At 40.6% G+C, this 17,846-nt stretch overlaps 3 protein-coding genes across 10 annotated transcripts in view; 1 reads left to right on the plus strand and 2 right to left on the minus strand.

The window, feature by feature from the left end:
• The window catches only part of pak5 (p21 protein (Cdc42/Rac)-activated kinase 5), a 39,418-nt gene extending 37,040 nt beyond the window's left edge, over positions 1-2,378 (plus strand). For all 5 annotated transcript variants that reach the window (XM_035524282.1, XM_027029730.2, XM_027030041.2 and 2 more), the window contains 3 exons: positions 261-386; positions 553-687; positions 820-2,378. In XM_035524282.1, the coding sequence (XP_035380175.1) occupies positions 261-386; positions 553-687; positions 820-975 (417 nt within the window). In that variant the 3' untranslated portion in view covers positions 976-2,378. The remainder of the gene's footprint in view (positions 1-260; positions 387-552; positions 688-819) is intronic.
• A 1,149-nt stretch (positions 2,379-3,527) lies between these two features.
• On the minus strand, positions 3,528-8,284 carry lamp5 (lysosomal associated membrane protein family member 5). 2 transcript variants are annotated; one of them, XM_035524548.1, is made up of 7 exons: positions 7,667-8,284; positions 7,111-7,283; positions 6,687-6,818; positions 6,419-6,536; positions 6,205-6,234; positions 5,452-5,640; positions 3,528-4,146 (listed from the first exon to the last, which is right to left on the minus strand). In XM_035524548.1, exons 1-7 carry the CDS (start codon positions 7,722-7,724, stop codon positions 3,971-3,973), a joined length of 876 nt encoding a protein of 291 aa, XP_035380441.1. In that variant the 5' UTR covers positions 7,725-8,284; the 3' UTR covers positions 3,528-3,970. The 2 variants fall into 2 exon arrangements, with proteins under 2 accessions (XP_035380441.1, XP_026888603.2); XM_027032802.2 differs by lacking the exon at positions 6,205-6,234 and having other exon boundaries at positions 7,667-8,282.
• Positions 8,285-10,936: 2,652 nt separating this feature from the next.
• LOC113589466 (1-phosphatidylinositol 4,5-bisphosphate phosphodiesterase beta-4) overlaps positions 10,937-17,846 on the minus strand; it is a 47,603-nt gene continuing 40,693 nt past the window's right edge. Inside the window, exons 29-40 of one of the 3 annotated variants that reach the window (XM_027029185.2) lie at positions 17,698-17,786; positions 17,449-17,599; positions 17,220-17,269; positions 17,017-17,082; positions 16,566-16,681; positions 16,391-16,466; positions 15,455-15,630; positions 15,019-15,120; positions 14,882-14,939; positions 14,564-14,650; positions 14,325-14,361; positions 10,937-13,247 (exon numbers count right to left, since the gene is read on the minus strand). In XM_027029185.2, coding sequence (XP_026884986.2) covers positions 13,159-13,247; positions 14,325-14,361; positions 14,564-14,650; positions 14,882-14,939; positions 15,019-15,120; positions 15,455-15,630; positions 16,391-16,466; positions 16,566-16,681; positions 17,017-17,082; positions 17,220-17,269; positions 17,449-17,599; positions 17,698-17,786 — 1,097 coding nt within the window. In that variant the 3' untranslated portion in view covers positions 10,937-13,158. Of the gene's footprint in view, positions 13,248-14,074; positions 14,362-14,563; positions 14,651-14,881; positions 14,940-15,018; positions 15,121-15,454; positions 15,631-16,390; positions 16,467-16,565; positions 16,682-17,016; positions 17,083-17,219; positions 17,270-17,448; positions 17,600-17,697; positions 17,787-17,846 lie in introns of those variants that run through there. The other 2 variants (XM_027029264.2, XM_035524061.1) reach the window with 2 other exon arrangements.

The following is a 17,846-nucleotide window of genomic DNA, read 5'->3' on the forward strand; positions in this document are numbered from 1 at the left end:
GTTCTTGGTGTTTCAGACAGAGAAGAAAAATAATCAAGGAATTATGAGCTATTAAATCTTGTCACCCACCTCATAATTAGATGAAAGGACATAACAAATTAAAATGTGATTATGTGCTAATAAGCTGTGAATTTTGCCCTACACGTGACCCCATTACCAAGAAGTATCCTAGTTGTCGCCCCTCACTTATTTTAGCTGTTATATTGACTCTCGAAATTTTTTTTGTTAAAACTGCACTGCTCTCTGTATTATTTATTTAGATAAAGCTCTCTGACTTTGGCTTCTGTGCCCAAGTATCAAAAGAAGTTCCAAAGAGAAAGTCCTTAGTGGGCACGCCGTACTGGATGGCACCTGAGGTAATCTCCAGATTGCCCTATGGCACTGAGGTAATTGTTAGAGATTTCACGTTTCACATTTCGTTTCTCAAACACTTTTGCACCACATTCTAAACCAGACTTCATTTACAGTGCTTTTTGTATCTGATGTGCTATGTTATAATGGATAAACACAATGATACATTTTACAATCAGAATATGGAACTTGTTTTTCTAGGTGGACATTTGGTCTCTGGGGATCATGGTGATTGAGATGGTGGATGGTGAGCCACCATACTTCAATGAGCCTCCACTCCAGGCCATGAGGAGAATACGAGACAACCTCCCCCCTCGGCTAAAAGAGTCGCACAAGGTCAGTGCCCTTACAGGCATGTGTGTGTTTAAAGTAAAACAATTCACCTCAGATGTCTTATCACTACATGCAGACATAATTAAGAGCTTCCAGTATTTATCACTGGCTGCCACGTGTGATGTCTTTCTGCAGGTATCGTCAGTTCTCAGAGCCTTTTTGGACCTGATGTTGGTGAGGGAACCTTCGCAGCGCGCCACAGCACAAGAGCTGCTTCAGCACCCCTTCCTCAAACTCTCAGGCCCTCCCTCCTGCATAGTGCCCCTGATGAGGCACTACCGTCACTGCTGACCTCCTGCCAGCAGGGCGGCAACACCCCAGTGTAGTACAACATACCAAGATACCCAATCATATGTAACTTGTGGATAAAAGACACTGACACCTGTAATCGTTTGTAGTTTAGGTGAACAAAGCAAACAAGAAAGCATCTATTAAAACAAAAAATTATGAATAAAGAATATCATGCTAAGGTGGATATATTATGGCCTGTAGTAGCCCCCTGGTTTCAGGGGTGGGTGTTTGAATCTAAGTTTTTATTAGCTAGTGAAAACTCCATGGGGGTGATTTTGTCCGGTGCAGTTTTTCTCTCTCTAGGCCGTGGCTTCCTTTCTGGTAGAATTCAGGCAGGGTGGAGCAGTGCTCAGCCTGCAAGGATGAGGAGCTGACAGGCCACTGGCCATCGATGGCTGCTGGCTCAGGAGAGCCCAGCAATAACAACAATGCATTCTGGAGAAAAATGCGCTGGATCACGGAAGACCACGGGCAAGATTCTGCTTGCAATAGATAGAGGCAAAGCTGTTACACCATGGAGGGATGAACGTATCTTTTTCACTTTTCTCTTCTCACACTAACAATGAAAGTGTATTTTAAGGGAATTGTAAGTTTTTCTGTACAGTTTTGATAATGGGCAGTATTTTGTTGTGATGTAACCATTGTGATATGGGCAGTATTAAATAGAAGAGTTTCTGCGCAAGATCTTTCCTACTGTTTATAAACCATTTTTGACTAAGAAATAAATATACCCACACTAAACACACCCTTAACTGTTAAAGAAACCTGAATATATTTATTTATCCTACATTTGTAGACAGAACTTCCAGTCAGTGCAGAGACCGGTATTGCCAGAATTTTATAAGCTGTTTTAAAGTATTATTTATTTTTGAACTGAAGCTTTATTTTTCAGTAGTGTGGCCTTTTTAATTTGGTTCTCATTTTGAATACCTACAAAGAGCGATGCTGGCTATGTCATACAAGCAGGAAATTATCAGAAAAGCAATAATCCTGCAAGTATTTATTATTGTGCTTTTAAATGCTTGTTAAACTGGTAATTCCACAACTTTTATCTGATTCTCAAAAAGACATAAACACAAGCTTTCATTTTTAACCACTGACACCTAGCTGCTCCCTTTAAGAATTACCAATGATACTCATTCAAGCCGCACCTACCCAAAATCCCAGCAATATTGACAGTTTTGACACAGAATGTTTTCATTTCAGTATGACACCCTCCCTGTAAGTGGCCACTGGGCCTGTTTCTCTCCCATTAGTCACTGTGATCTGTAAATAGGAACATCAGCTTCTGGCAAACGAATGGTCGAGCTTGAATGAGTAAACCTAACTGTAGTGTCTCTTGTACAATGATCTTGCATGTGTGTTATCGGTAAAATTGGTTTCAATAAAAAAATTGGAAAACAGGACTGTGCACATCTTTCTTTCAAGCACAATGTTTAATTTCATATTAGTCTAGCATGTAAACCTCTTATGAACACTAAGCACATGAATTAATAATAGCATCAGTTGCAACATATGAATTGGAAATATAATTTATGTGTGTTTTAATAAGGAGTACAACAAATAATATGCATTAAAAACTAAGCATTTAGAAAAGATGTAAATTGTGGTTCAGAAATTGTTATCTACAGAGAAACCTTTTTTTTTTGTTCCTGTCATTTTATTTATTTTTTGTTCCTCTTCAGTCTTCATTTAACATATAAAAGCTAGTACTAAATAATTAGTTTGTGCTTAAAAAGAATGATAGTGTCAGACTCCATGGTGCCAAGACAGAAGTGGCTGTCTGTCATTTGCAGTTTAGGTTTCTTCAGTTAAGTCAAAGAGTCAGTTGAGTCAAAGATTCAGATCAATATTCCATCTCCCGTTGCTGCAGAAGCACAACACATCATGCGAGCATTGATCACTGCTCTCATCCTGTACTATTGATTGTCATTTTTGTCAGCTGGTTTACTCTGTGTGGATCTCTCTGGGTATATTTAATAGTTGACTAGTTTAGTCGGCTTGTTGACAGCCCACAGTGATATTTAATTTATTCAGTGGTTGTGATAATCCCATTTTTTTGATGACTGTTTGAGACCACTATGTTTGAGAACTTTTTGAAACTAGATCTTAGTAAAATTGTTTCTTCCCATAATTTCTAACCAGGCATAGTACATCACCAGTGACAAATGTTGCATTCCTCCACAGTTTGGACTTCAGCACAGTCCAACAGGATAAATAAGTCTTGAACCACTGATTTGGGGATGCTTAAATAATTGCCCATTACACTGGGGTTTTTTTTCCCAGTGAAAAGCTAGTAATTTACCAGTGTTGTGGTGCTATTCATTATTCTTAAGATAAGGTCTAAGGTCTAAGATAAGGGCATTATTGTCGATAAGGTCTGGGTTGCAAAACAGAGAAACTTCATTATTATTATTATTATTATTATGAGGACAAAGGATTGACCTAGACCTAGGCTCCACTGTTTTATGATAGATTTATGGTCAGTAGTAAATTAAAGGGTGTAATATGAATTGGTGTTTTTTAATCCAACCTCACAAAAATCTAAGTTATTGAAATGGACACACATAAAATAATTTATTCTTAAGTAGAATTTGACAAAACAATTTTGCCATGATTTCACTCTAGCTTCAGCCATATGTCATAATAAAATATCTATATTTTTGTATATACTTTAATAGAACTGAAGTAGCTTCAGTTTAGTACATTGATATTCTTACAGCACACAACATGATATATTCAATCAATGTGTCAAATGTGATTTTCTTTCTTTTCCATGTAACATTTTAACAAGATATTGTACATGTGCAAAACCATAAATAATTCTACAAACAAAACAGACATGAATGGCAAATGCAAGACATGATGGTCAACGTATTTTCTAATAGTCACAGAGGATGGAACAACTCAGAAGGTCCCGGGATTTTAGGACAAAGTGTGTCAAGTATCAGAGCTGTTCCCCTGGGGCCAGGCAGGGTCCATGGTGCAAGTGTCTTTACATGTTCTTGTAGAGGGAACGGTCCCGGGGCAGCTGGGATTGGGGCGCGGTCAGTTTCAGGTGGAAGTGGTAGATAGTGACGGTGATGACGATGATGAGGCCCAGGATGAGGCCCAACACCAGAGGCAGAGTCTCCTCCAGCTGCTCTCGCTGGTCTGTCATGCACTTGTATGCTGCAACAGGAGAGGGCAGGAGAGCGATTGCCATTCAAATGAACGGAAATGGAAAATGACACATCTAAACATGAACAGGTAAGGATCTGCAATCTGGGATTTAAATTCATTCTCAAAATAATAAAAAATGAATTTCATTTTTAAAAATGTTTTTAACAGTTATCTCTGAAAATAAATTATAATGTATATAAATATATTATAACCAGGGCTCCTTTCCCTGTGTTCAGTTTTACTGTACAAACAGCTGTGTCCCTCTGGGGCATGAGCACCTTTATCCTCCAGTAGAGTTAAGCAATTCACCCCCCCCCCCCAATATTTTGAAGCTATTTCCAGAACATTCTTCCCACCTTACTCTCTCACTACCACTCTTAGAGCTATTGAATCAGAAGATTACCTTTACCAGAGCTCTGCTGACACATTTAGAGGATCACTCTGCTGCATTAATCATCCTGTAAACAATTAGGTGACTAACTGAAATGCCTCACTGACAAATGAATTAACAGTAAATCTGTGTCTCTGCATCACCCTCACACACTACTGGCCTGGTACGGAAATACCAAGGGAGGAGACATAAATTAGATATACCATAAACAACTGCCTGTCCACATTCCCACAGTGCACTTTCAGCACTTCTTACTTTCTCATACACAAATGGGACTGGGGGACATGGGAGTGAAAGGTGACACATCATCTCAGTACCCTATAAAATGGACTAGTAAATCATGCACGTTTAAAGGAAAGAAAGCCGGCAGCCTCATTAACTGGGGGAGACAGGCAAGCCAATAAATTCCTAATGACCTCGCATTGCAGCCCCTGCTCTTCACACACTGGTAATCTCTTCTGGCCATTACACTGCAAGGTGAAGATAGGAGGTATTATATGACCACTACTTCTCACTTGCCCAAGAGCAGCAGAGGGTGGAACGTTAACATTTGGAGAATATGTATGCAATGCTTATCCCAAAAAGACAATCAGCTTTGGTCAGCAATATCCATCTATCATCAGCAAGACAAAAGAAAAGACTTATTTTCATTTGACTTTTTTGGTGTGTGATTTTGCATGTGTTTCCCAGCTTTAGGTGTATTTTGAACTCACCATAAACCATATTGCTATAGTAAGAAATGCAACAGAATATATGACTGAACTGATATAATCTAGATGCTGTAATAATCCTCCCCCCATATACACTAGCTAAATGGTAGGCGGTCCCCCTGTCTCCACATGCTTGGTAAAACCTGCAGAGGTTGCAGTGGGGGGTGGAGTGGAATGTGTGTATGTGTGTGTGGGGGGGGCATTCTTTCTTACGTTCACTGAACACAAAGTCACTCTTGATGTCAAAAGGCTGGATTTGGATGTCAGACATGGAAATGGTAATGCCCTTCTGGTGGTCACTGGAAAGGAGCGTGAGGGTCTGCTGAGCTGTGCACACGTACGATCGGCCGGCTGGAGTCACAAGTGCCGACAGGCGGTGGGTGCTGGCAGTGCGTTTCCCCGCTGCAGAGGAAGACACATGCACAAACATGCATACATACCCATGGGCATGCACATACAAAAACACACAGCCAAGTTACCTAAGGGGAGGTCTAGTAATCTTTACAGGAGGGGATATAAGCAACCTAATATGCACTGCTGAAAGCCTTGTTTAATAATAGATCAAAATGTACAAAAAGGTCACACAAAAAATACTGTGGTGACAACAATCGCTTACACTGTTATGACTACACTTTATCACAAAAATAAAACTCAATACAAATGTCAGAAGTGTAACAATATTAACAGTAATACATGAAAAAAGTAATACAACATATAGCTGTTGCGCATTTATCTTTTTATGTAAAAGAGTCTAAAATCTCCAGAATAGTTGCGCAGTGTAGTGCAGAGTAATACCTAAATGCAAATGTGTGGGAAATCATTTATCCATTTCAAGAAAATTGTAAATCTAAATTTTCGCACTTTATACAAATGTCAAGGTAATTTCGATCAACCTAATTTGAAACGTGAGTTGACCATAAGCTTTTCAGTGCACGGCTGGCTTTAGTTATGTGTAACTAGCTGTACCTGACCACAGCAAAGATGCCCGTGAAGTCGCTTTATGAACAAAATATTTGTAGATCAAGAGAAAAACACCAAAAGGCAACATAACAACAACAACAACAACAACAACAACAACAACAGTAATAATAATAATGTTATTTTAATTAATTATATTTAACTGAATACAGTAAGACATATTAGCATGATGATAACAGCGTTTTTGGTTTTTTTTACGCACGGTTGTATGCGTTGATGAAATGCGATGACTCAGATGTGTCATAAACCAGCTGAACCTTGTTGATCTTCCATATTTCAGTTTCCTTTTCTTTACCATCGCTTCCCACGGTGCGTTTCTCCTAAACACACACACACAGACACAGTAAGATGAAAAAAGTGCGGGCGAATATCCAAAATATGTTTTTCATCTCCATCTGCTGGGTGGTAGTCATCTTAATAAATTTGTATAATTTGACACGTGGATACAGAGGTTGGCAAAGCTCCCCCACCTTTGAAAAGTAGATGCGAAAGGTGTAGGCGTTATTCATCCAAGAAACGTAGAGCTCGGCATCTGTGTTTCCGCATTTCCCCTCTATCTCAGCCCCACGGGGAAGTGCAAGTGTTGCCTGTTCTGTAATTAACTGTGCATGGAGAAATTGCAGTTACGGCAGCTGTGTATTGTCGTAATACACTTACAAATATGAAACGACTATTTCGCACACACACTGTGTGCTTTTACAGCTCGTGTCGGGGTCAACACTATTAGCTCTTTTATTGATAACTAAACAGTGGATCAGAAAAAAAAAGAGGAGGCATGAAAAAAAATAGTTGTAGTAAATATCGTTTTGCGAGTTATGTGCATAAATAAAAATATTTCTGATTTTTTCTACCGTAGATGCAAAATGTGACCTATTATAAAAATGATAAACTTACGTCTATGCCATTCAGTGCAAGGACGTCATATGGGACTAAAAATCTAACCGCAAATTCCGCCATTAAGCAAGTTGTCCCATTTTCACGCACGACAAAAATGTCTTTGTCGGGGTTTGCTGATAGCCCCGACAGGTTTTCAACTTCTTGTTCCGACAAAACCTTTGACAGTAACCCTGCATAAGAGAAGACAGCACCACTTAAACCATTCACCATGACGATATGGAACCATATAAAAGATGGTCAGCTCGTGTTACAAACGCGCAAAATGACTCATTAGCACCCCCCCCCCCCCCCCCCAACCAAAATTATTCAAATTATTAGCAAAGTACGCTCAGGAGTTCTAATGTCTGCTAGAATTGGTCTTTTGGACACGACTCATTTAAAATTTCTTTCTTGTTTTTTTTTTTTTTTTAACAAAACGGTAAATATAGGAAACATAATCGAATTTTATTAAATGATATTTATTAAATATTCTACGATAGAGATTGGCTGTGCAACCTCTGGTAGAGTCACGACCGAAATAGCGCATCAGGAACTCTGATTCAGCACTACTTACATAGAAAACAGAGGAAAACTCCAACGCTGTCCAGGGTCCTGAACCTGATCAACTCCATGCTGATGGAAGCACAGTCTTGTAGACGAATTAAATTGTTAGGTAAAAACGCAAACGCAAACAACACTGACACTCTGCTCGTCTTTAAGGAGTCACGCTCCGATCATTGCAGATGCAGCAAATCCAGGTGTCGCCTACGTGAGGTAGCATCCGGTCACTTTTCGCAGCAACTAGCTTTTTTCACCCTACAGAGGTAGACTGCGACGTATTTAAACGCGACGCACTAAAGACACTAAAGTCGGTAAAAACGAGAAAAACAAAAGTAGTGCAAATACAGGTCGTTTTGCCTGCTCATACCTACGAACGGTGAGACATAACTGCAATGTGATTCAGTGTTTTGTGGTAGAAGTTCCAGTCAAGTTGCCCGAGCGAGGACGCACAACTAGTCCCGCAATGCCGTTGTTTCCATATCTGGGTTCTTAGCTGAGGCGATGGGGAGAATCGATGCACCCCTCCCCTCCTCACGCCAGCTTGTAGGCAAGGTTGCAGCTGCTGTCGTGTGCGTTTGCGGGGGGTTCGAGATACGCTCTCCAATGCAGCGTTGTAATGTGTGAGCTCAGCCGTGCGAGGACAAAGCTGTGTCCTTAATAACCCTATCCATGCTGTATCACGCACACACACATTCCAGTACTCTGACTGATGAAATGCTCACACTCTTCCCCGGTCTATCTAGTGAAATTATACTGAAAAGGTAATCTAATTTCACATTTTCCTCCATACCAGGAGACCAGTACACATAGTCTAAAAATATTGATCGATGATACTTAAATTATCCCAGTATGGGTAAATAAAAGTAACGCCCTCATTTTATCACATTTTATTAACCACTTAAGACATCAACACATTTGGAGCACATAATACGCATCAGTAAACAAAAGTTATGATAACAGTAAGTTAATTTCTTCTAGTCGTCTTTCAATGAAACACTACTTCCATGAGATCCGGTCCGAACTTAAGTTATAAACTATACTACACAAAAGGTTTAAGTATAAACTCTAATAAGAATCATCACACATTTAGCATACATATGTACAAGTTATGGTAACTGCAGAATACATACCGTCGGTTTAACTAGTGATTCATCTTCGACTGAACCACATGATCGTTCCCAAAAGGATAAGTGCGCTCAGAAGTTCGCTTTGGACGGGGCTGCTTTAATGTGAAAGTCAAATTCACATTTAACTGCGCTAATGCTATCTATGCTTGGCTTACTTCCTACTTGGGGGTGGTTCTTACCCAAGGGAAACGTCTCCGACCTTGGAATTGCTCGTAAAGGCGTTTCAGAGTCTTCACTGTGCGTGGCGGAACTTTCTTCGTGCACCTCTTTGCCAGTCTTTTTGACCTCCGGAAAAGTGAAACGTCTTAATAATTTGCTACTCAGCACAGAAAATGCGCTGGATGTCTGAGGAACTGAGAATTCCAGGGGTTCGACATTTGTCGACGATGTGATGCTTTTCAGTATAGTTTTGCTTTTGCACAAAGGCTTTGGAGTTCGTTCGGAGGGCAATGGATTAAGTGCACTTGTGGGTAAACTGCACCTCTTTTGATAGTAGCTATCATCAAATCGCTTTAGAATAAAATCGCACGGCACTTTTTTCGAATTGTTTCTATCGGAGTCTTCTTTATTGGCTTTTCCAAGAGGAGTTAATAGGATGCCAAGCGGACCAGATAAAGAGCTGTCCAGCAAAGGTGTTGAAGCGCGGGTTCTGGACAAATGTTTAGACGGCCTTGGTGAATATAAAACCGAGGTGTGAAGTTCTGTTCCTCTGATCAGTGGGGGCAGGTGAGTGCTTATGCAGGTGTCTGTTCCTTCTTTCAAATTATGGGGAAACCGGCATCGCTGAGGGGGTTTCGGAGTGAGAATACCGGAGAAAAGGAGGCCTTGAGGCAAATTGTCACTTTCCTTTTGAAATTCCTCAATAGAATCCATTGACCTCATTCTGCCGCGTAAAATGAGGGACCGCGTTCGACTTGAGCTGAAGTGGAGCCGCGTTCTATCAAGGGCTGAACTTTTGCATTGTGGAGTAACTTGATGAAAGTCCTTTCGCTGCTTAAGTGAAAATTCAGATGGGTTTTCGTTTGACCTTTCCTCGTTTTCACCACTGGAATTGGAATTGGAATTGGAATTCAAATTTCCAAATATGTCAGATAAGGCATCGTTATCGTTATATATTTTTTTGGAGTTACACAGTAATGCAGTCAAACATTCTGTGTGTCCAAGGTACTCGGCCACTTCCACTGCAGAGTTGCCAACTTTGTTTTGTCGGTCTATTTGGAGACCTAGCCTTTTGAAAGCTCTCACCAAAAACTCTACGACCAGAGAATGCCCAGCAACAGCTGCATACATTAGAGCGGTGTTTCCCCACATGTCGACCACCTCGGGATCTGCATTGTTTTTAACCAGCATTTTCACGGCATCCAAATATCCATTCTCGCAAGCGTAACTCAATGCCGTGCGCCCGCTCTCGTCTTGGTGGTTGACGTTAGCACCTTTCTGTAAAAGAAGATTCATGAACTTGCACCTCGTTTGCGAGTCCGGGAGGAACACGGACGAAATGAGTGGGGTTTGTGCTCCTTCACTTTTCGAGTCGATAATTTTTCCATCCAAAGCGTCCAGAATAAATCTGGCGAGGTGAATCTTGTCCTTTGAGATTGCTTCTAAGAGGATTTTTGTGTCAGTTTTAGAATCCATCTTCTCCGGTAGCTTTATGTCATATTATGATGAAAATTCTGTTTTCTTCAAAAACAAGCAGGCGCGCACCTTGCTGAGGAGCAGGTCAAAGTAACCTCTCTCCTAACCTTATGGCTAGCGCTTTTCAAAACGCGCTCTTTATACTGGGCGCTTTGGAGTTGCCAGGACAACCTTAATATCATGAGCAACACTTTTGTTGTTTCCAAAGGGACGCATTAATGGAGTAATTATCAAAGGCTCTTCAAAGGGAACAGCGACTGTATTACGTGAATACATTAGACAATTTATGAAAGCGCTTATTAAATGGAAAACATTTGTATATGCAGTAAAACACTCACCCACAGATTTAACTCATTCGGCATAAATATGTAGTGTACCACGTAAATTCTTTAATCCATATGACTATTTATTTTGCCCAATATCTATGAGTTTACATACCTTTCACTCTAAATCCTGGCTACTGCTGCAATGTTGCACTACATACACAACACCGACACAAACAAGGGTTCATTTAACACCTGGATAATTTATTGGTACACATACTATAAAACGGTATTAAAGTAGCAGAATAACAACAGTATTTTAGTACTTTCCATTTCTAGTTTGACAAATACAATATAAATACAAAAACACTCACAAATTGGTTGATTGACTAGCTGCAGATAGCCCAGAAAACAAGAACAGTACAAACAGATGACATTAAAAGCAACACTGTTCTGCAAAAATAATCTGCTTTTTTGGCAAACTATATAGCAAAAGGTCTACATGAAAGTCACACAACATTCATCTAGTGCAAAAAGCCTCTAACTAATGAAATATAATCTTAATCTACCCACTACTGAATAATATGTATATTTATATATTTATATATATATCTGTATATAAATAATCCCTTATTTTGGCATTTTTCATTTGTAAAATAATTTAAACATCCTACCAGACATCAAGTGGCACATTTGTAAGCAATGGATTTAAGTTTAAAAGCACTTTGCTTATTATTCCATTATAGATATGTGGTGAGAGCGTAACACAAGTGCCAGTCTTGATGTCACAAACTGGGCAAAAACAGGAAATAACTTAGTGGTTGATAGGTGGCATTCCCATGACATATATGTACACACCATCTCAGAGCCCTTGTAAAATAAGCATACTGTTAAAGTAACTACATACATTCCAGTATATACAATATACTCTTTCTTTACTACCTACTAGATTTCAACAGGAGACATTGTTTAGCAAGTGGAAAACAAAGGGGTATGGTATTTCAGTGTAATGGGCTCTGTACGTCATTTGAAAACAATGTTGTGTCTGTAAATGAAGACTGAGGTCTGCTTAAAAACTTGCAGGAGGAGCTGCCTTATTATGCCACAGGTCTTGAGTTCTACCTTATTCTTTCCAGGCCAAACCTCTGGTCTATAATGAACCCAAATGCTAAAAGTGTGTAAGACTTTGCTAACTAGCACCTATTCCTTTAACCCCCAAACATCCATTACACTCAGCCCATTATAACAACTGTTTCCTGATGAATGGGACATTCTGGGGTTAAAGGGTAAAATACATTTTTGCAGCTGCTAATACATTTTTCAGTGAGTGCAAGAAGGGAACAGGTGATTGCCAAATGTCCTAAAGTTCAGAGGGGCATGTAAAGCTCACCTCACACTAGTCAGAGCACACACAGGGCATTTGGTTTGGGTCCATTATGGAATGTCAACACCACATGTGAACACATACAGTGTAACAGCAGGTACAGTACAGTGCCAGTTAAGTGTCTGCAAACGCTGAACAAATCATAGTGGCTTTCCAAAGCAAACATTGCTAAGGGACTGTTAATGGAAACAAAAACTGTATAATCCATTTTAATAATGAATTACAATGATAGAGTTTGGGTAAAAGTTATTTATTTTACCTAACTCTTAAAAAATTAAGCAAAATGGAACATAAACGTATTTTGTTTAAGAAAAAGAACAGCAGTGTAAAAACTATGGCAACTGCTTTGTTTGGTTTTATTCACACCAGAACGTTTCATTCTTGAGACAGTGTTTGGACATGTACATTCTTACTACAGGTAAACCCAAGTGCACTGCTACAGACTCCAGAAACCTTTGACGGCCTACCGCATATAAAGTGCTCAGGATTATTTTACTCCACTCTTGTGTAACATATCGTTCACAAGTTTGTGCTGACATAAAACAAATTAAAATCTGTTCAGTTTATACCTCTATTTTTGTCTGACGCTGCTACTATAAACTAGTACCACTGAGACAGAAGTTAAAAAAGGTTTACAAAGAACACTGAGTTCTGTCTGTCTGGGCCAGGGGAGGAGCCTATGGCTGATGTGGGCCACGGCTCGCACGGCGAGTCCGCTTGCAGACGCTGGGACGAGGGACGCGGCTGCGGCTGGCTCGGTGTCTCCATGGGCTCGGACTCTCCACAGGATCAGCCACCAGCGGAAGGAGCTCTATCTCTGCAGCGAAGGCTGATTACAGACAGAGGGTGACGTTAAAGGACTGCTGGGATATGGGTGAGAAGGAAGTGGCTGAGCAGCACAGGAAAGGGTCACTTAATAGTGGAGGAAGGTTTATGGGAGTGGTGGAGGGGCTGTTGGTTCCATGCTTGATGGAGTTCCTGGGATATAGATGGAGACTGAGAAGGAGGTTCAGAGCAGTTGAGGAGGAAGAAGGTTTTAGGATTTCCAGATGAGGAGCTCAGGATGGCGGCACAATGGAGGGAGTCTCTGTATTTCTCAGTTGACGGATGGAGTGGTTACACCACTGTGGCTGGTCTGCGGTCCATCTCCGCCTCCAGCCGCACCATCTGCTGCATGTCCTTGGCCTGGAACGATCAGATGAGGCATAAACCTTCAACTTCAAAGCACGGCATCTCAGTAGCTCAGCCAGGATTCCCTACATATGCCCAGCACTGAGGAACAACTTCCATGAAAATCTCGAGAAAACTGATGGTAGTTGCGATGAGTTTTGCCAGTGGCTTTTGTAAATGATTGTTTATGCAGCTCTCGCAAAATGGCCATCACACTACACAATATGTGATCCTACTGAATGTTGTCCAAATGTATGTATGACTAAAAATAAGCACAGTAAAATGGTGTAATATGTTAAAATCCTGATCTAAAACAGACATGATCTACAAAGAGCTTCTCGCCACCTAGGAGCTTCTGGCCTCCTTGGTCATTCACCAATGTGATTTTTAATAGTGAGTGATATTTCCCAAGAATGAGGAGGAGTTTTTTCAATAAAAATGCCAGGTTGTGAAAAAAAACCTCTCTCAATATTTTTCTTGGTAGTAAGCCTACGACTCAGGGTGCTGGATGACTCATTGTTTATAAAGAGCCCTGCTGACCCTCCAGTAGTAGCTCTGCCTGTTAAACCCTTAGGGACAAGCTCAAGCACCTGCTGTCTTCTGTTAAAGCCTCCAAACTGTTCTCCAGACAAAGGCACTGCTGCATGAGTTAGTTGTCACCAGTGAACTTGCATGCTACTCTGCAGATACTAACTGAGGCTTTAGAGATGCAGTAGAAATCATGGGTACCAGTCACCTAATGCAGTGGTTCTCTGTTCTCTTTTTTGTGCATTTCAGGGTTTATCCTAATCCATCATGCCAACTCATTAGCTAGTCATCAAACTATTATAGGGCAGCTAGTCTTCTGTGCTGGAACAGTGAAAATACAGATAAATGCATTTTTGGGTACCTTAGGACTATGACAGAAAACTATGTTAACTACTGATCTCATGGGTCAGTGCCACACAAAAAAATTAAGTTACATATGTCTGTCTATAGTTGTGAGGAAATGATGTGAGTATACAGCAAATCAGTACAGTGCGAGTGTAATGTTGGACTGAGTACGACAATGACGAGGTCTTTGGAGCAGAATGGAGGGGTGAGTGAGCCTACCTTGACTCTGAGAGTTTGCATGATGTGATTTCAAAAGCTGTGCAAAAAACAAGCAAATCATATGTAAATGGATGGGCTCAGTGAATACATGCGCAATGTGTGCACAATTGCGCAATGGAAGACATACACCAACGGAAAGAAATGAATCGATGAGAGGGGTCAAATTCTTCACAGTGCTTGACCCACCCATGTGTGTATCTAGGCAGGCCTACTGCGGTTTTCAAGGGCCAGGGTCATACCTGCTCGTTGAACTTCTCCAGTTTTTCCACCTGCTCACGCTGGGATTTCTGCAGCTGCTCCAGCTCTTTTGACTGCTTCATAGCCAACTGCAGGGTCACACAATGACTACTTAACTAAAAGGACATTTCAACATACTGAAATACTGAAAAACATTCCATTCTTTCCCTTCTTAATTTTTATTTCTTTATGGAACCACATAATGAATATAAACTGATATTTCTATTTCTTATTTGCAGAAACATGATTTGTATCTCATCAAATCTACTCCCTTCCAAAATTATTATTTTTTAAAATTAGGACAAACAGAGGAAACAGACCCTTTTTCGTTCCTCAAGGAACTTCTTTGTGTTGCTGCTGTTCAACTCCCGCACTCTCCTGTGAAGAAAATATCAAGAAGATGAAATATTTCTCGCTGCACACAGAGTTTAGTGGGCTGGGGTTTGAGTTTCTATACCTCTCCCTCTCGGCCTTGTTTTTGATACTCTTGTCTTGACTGATGGCTTTGCTGTTTTCCATAGATGTCTTTGCCTGGTTAGCCTTCATGTCTTTGCTCTGTCTGTGTAAATGAGTCAAAAAAAAGAAGAATAGAAAATTAAGAACGTACTAATAAACTAATAATATTTCAAAAGACAATCATATTAGGCCACAGACCCTAATGTATAATACTACTGCATAAAATGGGGCTGTTATTTAAGAGGCAGATAAACAGTAATCTCGTGTACCCAGAGAAGTGTACAGAACAAAAGGCATTAGTATACAGTGTGCTTGCAAGGCACTACCCTAAAAACATGTGCATATGCACATGTGCACCCTCACCTACCACCAGCCAATCATACACTGACATGCATGCATGCATGCAAGCGCACACCCACACACACACCCACACACACCGTTCATGGATGAGTTTGAGCTGTAGTGTCTGCTGTTCCTGGACGCTGGACAGCAGTTTCTTCAGATGTTCACACTGCTGTGCCACATGGGCGTCCTTCATCTCTTGCTCCTCCGTGCTGTGACAGTTGATCATCTCAGACCACTCCTTTGTGTGCTGGGCTACGATATCCTTCACCTGCGGGAAGACCCGTGTCACAGTGGTGAACCATCAGTGGAGACAAGGTCCATGGTTTTACTTAGTGGGTTTAGCGCACACACACACAGTCACACACACTTTCTGCTTATCTTTGCCTTTTCACCCACTATACTTGGGATTTGTCTGCTTTGACAGGAGCAATGATTTAGTGTGTCCATTTTCAACTGGAATTGTGCACATAATAGTGAGAAGGGCCATTTTCAAGTTATACTGACATCTAGTCTGAGCAATTGTTTCATTGGCTAAACCTACTACATGACTGTTACAATCCAACACTGTGTCCACCACTATGGAACTCTGAAATCGAGAGACCTTACAATCTCTATGTTGTGTTCATCTTTGATCTTTAGTATGCATTTATACTTAAATCCACTATGGTTTTTCTAAACACTTATAGCATAAACTAATATGCATATATTTAGAGTTACATACACTAAATATATATAACCTGCTGTTTTCTAAACAGGTCATTCATAAAAGAGGTCACACAAAACATGGCCCAATTGTGCAGAGAACATGCTCAGTCTCCTAACTTCACAGTACATAGAACTGAATGGAAAAGGACTAGTAACCTACAGCAATAGAGGAGGGATGGGTCGTAAAGTACAGTTCAGTATCCCAAAAAAACCTCCGAGTTGGCAATGACTTGTGTACACTACTTCACAGAAAGTTTCCAGCATCCTGGAACCTCATCAACTCCTAGAAATAAAGAGTAGTAGACGACCCCAGTGGAGTTCACCTTTGCTTTGTGGTCTGATGTGAGTGTTTCCACCTTTACTGCAGTCTCCTTCTTTAAGTCAGAACAGTTGTTTTCCCTGTGATGCAGAAAATCCAGGAAACGACAGAAGTGTTACTGCATGCATACTGCTTTCTTTCTTAAGCTGATAGATTTAGCTTTTAGCAAGTTTAACTACCCCCTCTTCTTGATTGCTTTCTCTAGTAGCTTCTCCAATGTAAATTTCTCTTTATCGTGCTGTGCCACCATCTTGTCCACTTGGGTACAATGGGACTTCTGCATGGCATTGTGTTCCTGTAAACAGAGGTTCCACACCGACTCTTAGCAATTAACGTAGACACATATTAAAGTCACTGTTTTTTTGCCAACTGAAAGTAAACAAGTTTATCAATAAAAGTGGTCTAATACCACAGACCAAAAAATGGGAATTCTCTGAAGAGCAGTCAATCTTAACAATTCTAATAATGTCCACCCTTGGGTACACGAGCACAGATGTACCAAAGGGCCGATGACATCGTCAAGTAAGCAAATGTACTAAGAAACAGCCTTCACGGACAAGAGGGAGAAAATAAAAAATGAGAAAATCAACAGTTCACTTAGTCATAGGATGTAGCTTCAAAAGTACAAACCTTTGCATGTCTTTTCTTCACTGCATTAAGTTCTTTCTGTTGCTTCTTGATCAGTTTAATATAGGACTAGGAAGAGAAGAGAAAACTCTAAAGCTTCCTAGTGATAACTGGAATTAATCTTTCAGGTCAAATAATTGACATCACAATTTCTTATTGCAATAATATCACATCAACGGTTCACATTCACATTCCGTAAGACTCACTTTCATCTGTTTCAAGTTCTCAATAGTCACTGGGTGCACCAGCGTAGAATCTGTGAGCACAGGGAATAAGCTACATCACCGTAAGCAAGCATGGGCCGAGATGCTTATATTTTCATACATGTATTTTTGCTAAGATAATGAGACAAACAACATCTCATCCATGATGTCAGTATGACAGAGGATGATGTCAGTGTTACAGTGTGTCCAATCCTGTACTGGATAGCCTCACCTTTCTTGGAGTCGCAACTGCTGTTCAGAATGGCGGTCGAGATCTGGCCCATCTCCGAGCTAGTCTGAGGGGTTACGTTAGTCTTCACCTGATTCATCTTGCCCTTCTTATCATTCTTGGAGTTTTCGTTTGGTACGTCCGCGATGTCGCTCTATGTTTAAAGGACATGTTTGCTTAGCACAGGAGGTGCAGGCTCATTCCATGTTGAGCCTCAGACTGCGTAGCTGTAGACTGGGAGAATGAGCATACCGTTTCAATGCCAAGAGCTCTCATTTGGTCTGCTCTCTTCTCAGCAATGGAGAGGAACTTCTTTGGGTCAGATAAAGCATCCACGATTTCTAGACAAGGGACAGGGAACGCAATAGAATTAGCACAACAAAAGGCCACAACAGATATTA

Source organism: Electrophorus electricus, chromosome 3, assembly GCF_013358815.1.
Source record: "Electrophorus electricus isolate fEleEle1 chromosome 3, fEleEle1.pri, whole genome shotgun sequence".
NCBI classification, from domain to species: domain Eukaryota; kingdom Metazoa; phylum Chordata; class Actinopteri; order Gymnotiformes; family Gymnotidae; genus Electrophorus; species Electrophorus electricus.

Coding starts and splice junctions, on each gene's coding strand:
- lamp5 (XM_035524548.1), bottom strand. CDS start 7,724: ATGGAGTTGATCAGGTTCAGGACCCTGGACAGCGTTGGAGTTTTCCTC. Junction 6,819..7,110: donor TTGCACTGAATGGCATAGAC/GTAAGTTTATCA, acceptor CTCCATGCACAG/TTAATTACAGAACAGGCAAC. Junction 6,235..6,418: donor TTTCATCAACGCATACAACC/GTGCGTAAAAAA, acceptor TTGTTCATAAAG/CGACTTCACGGGCATCTTTG.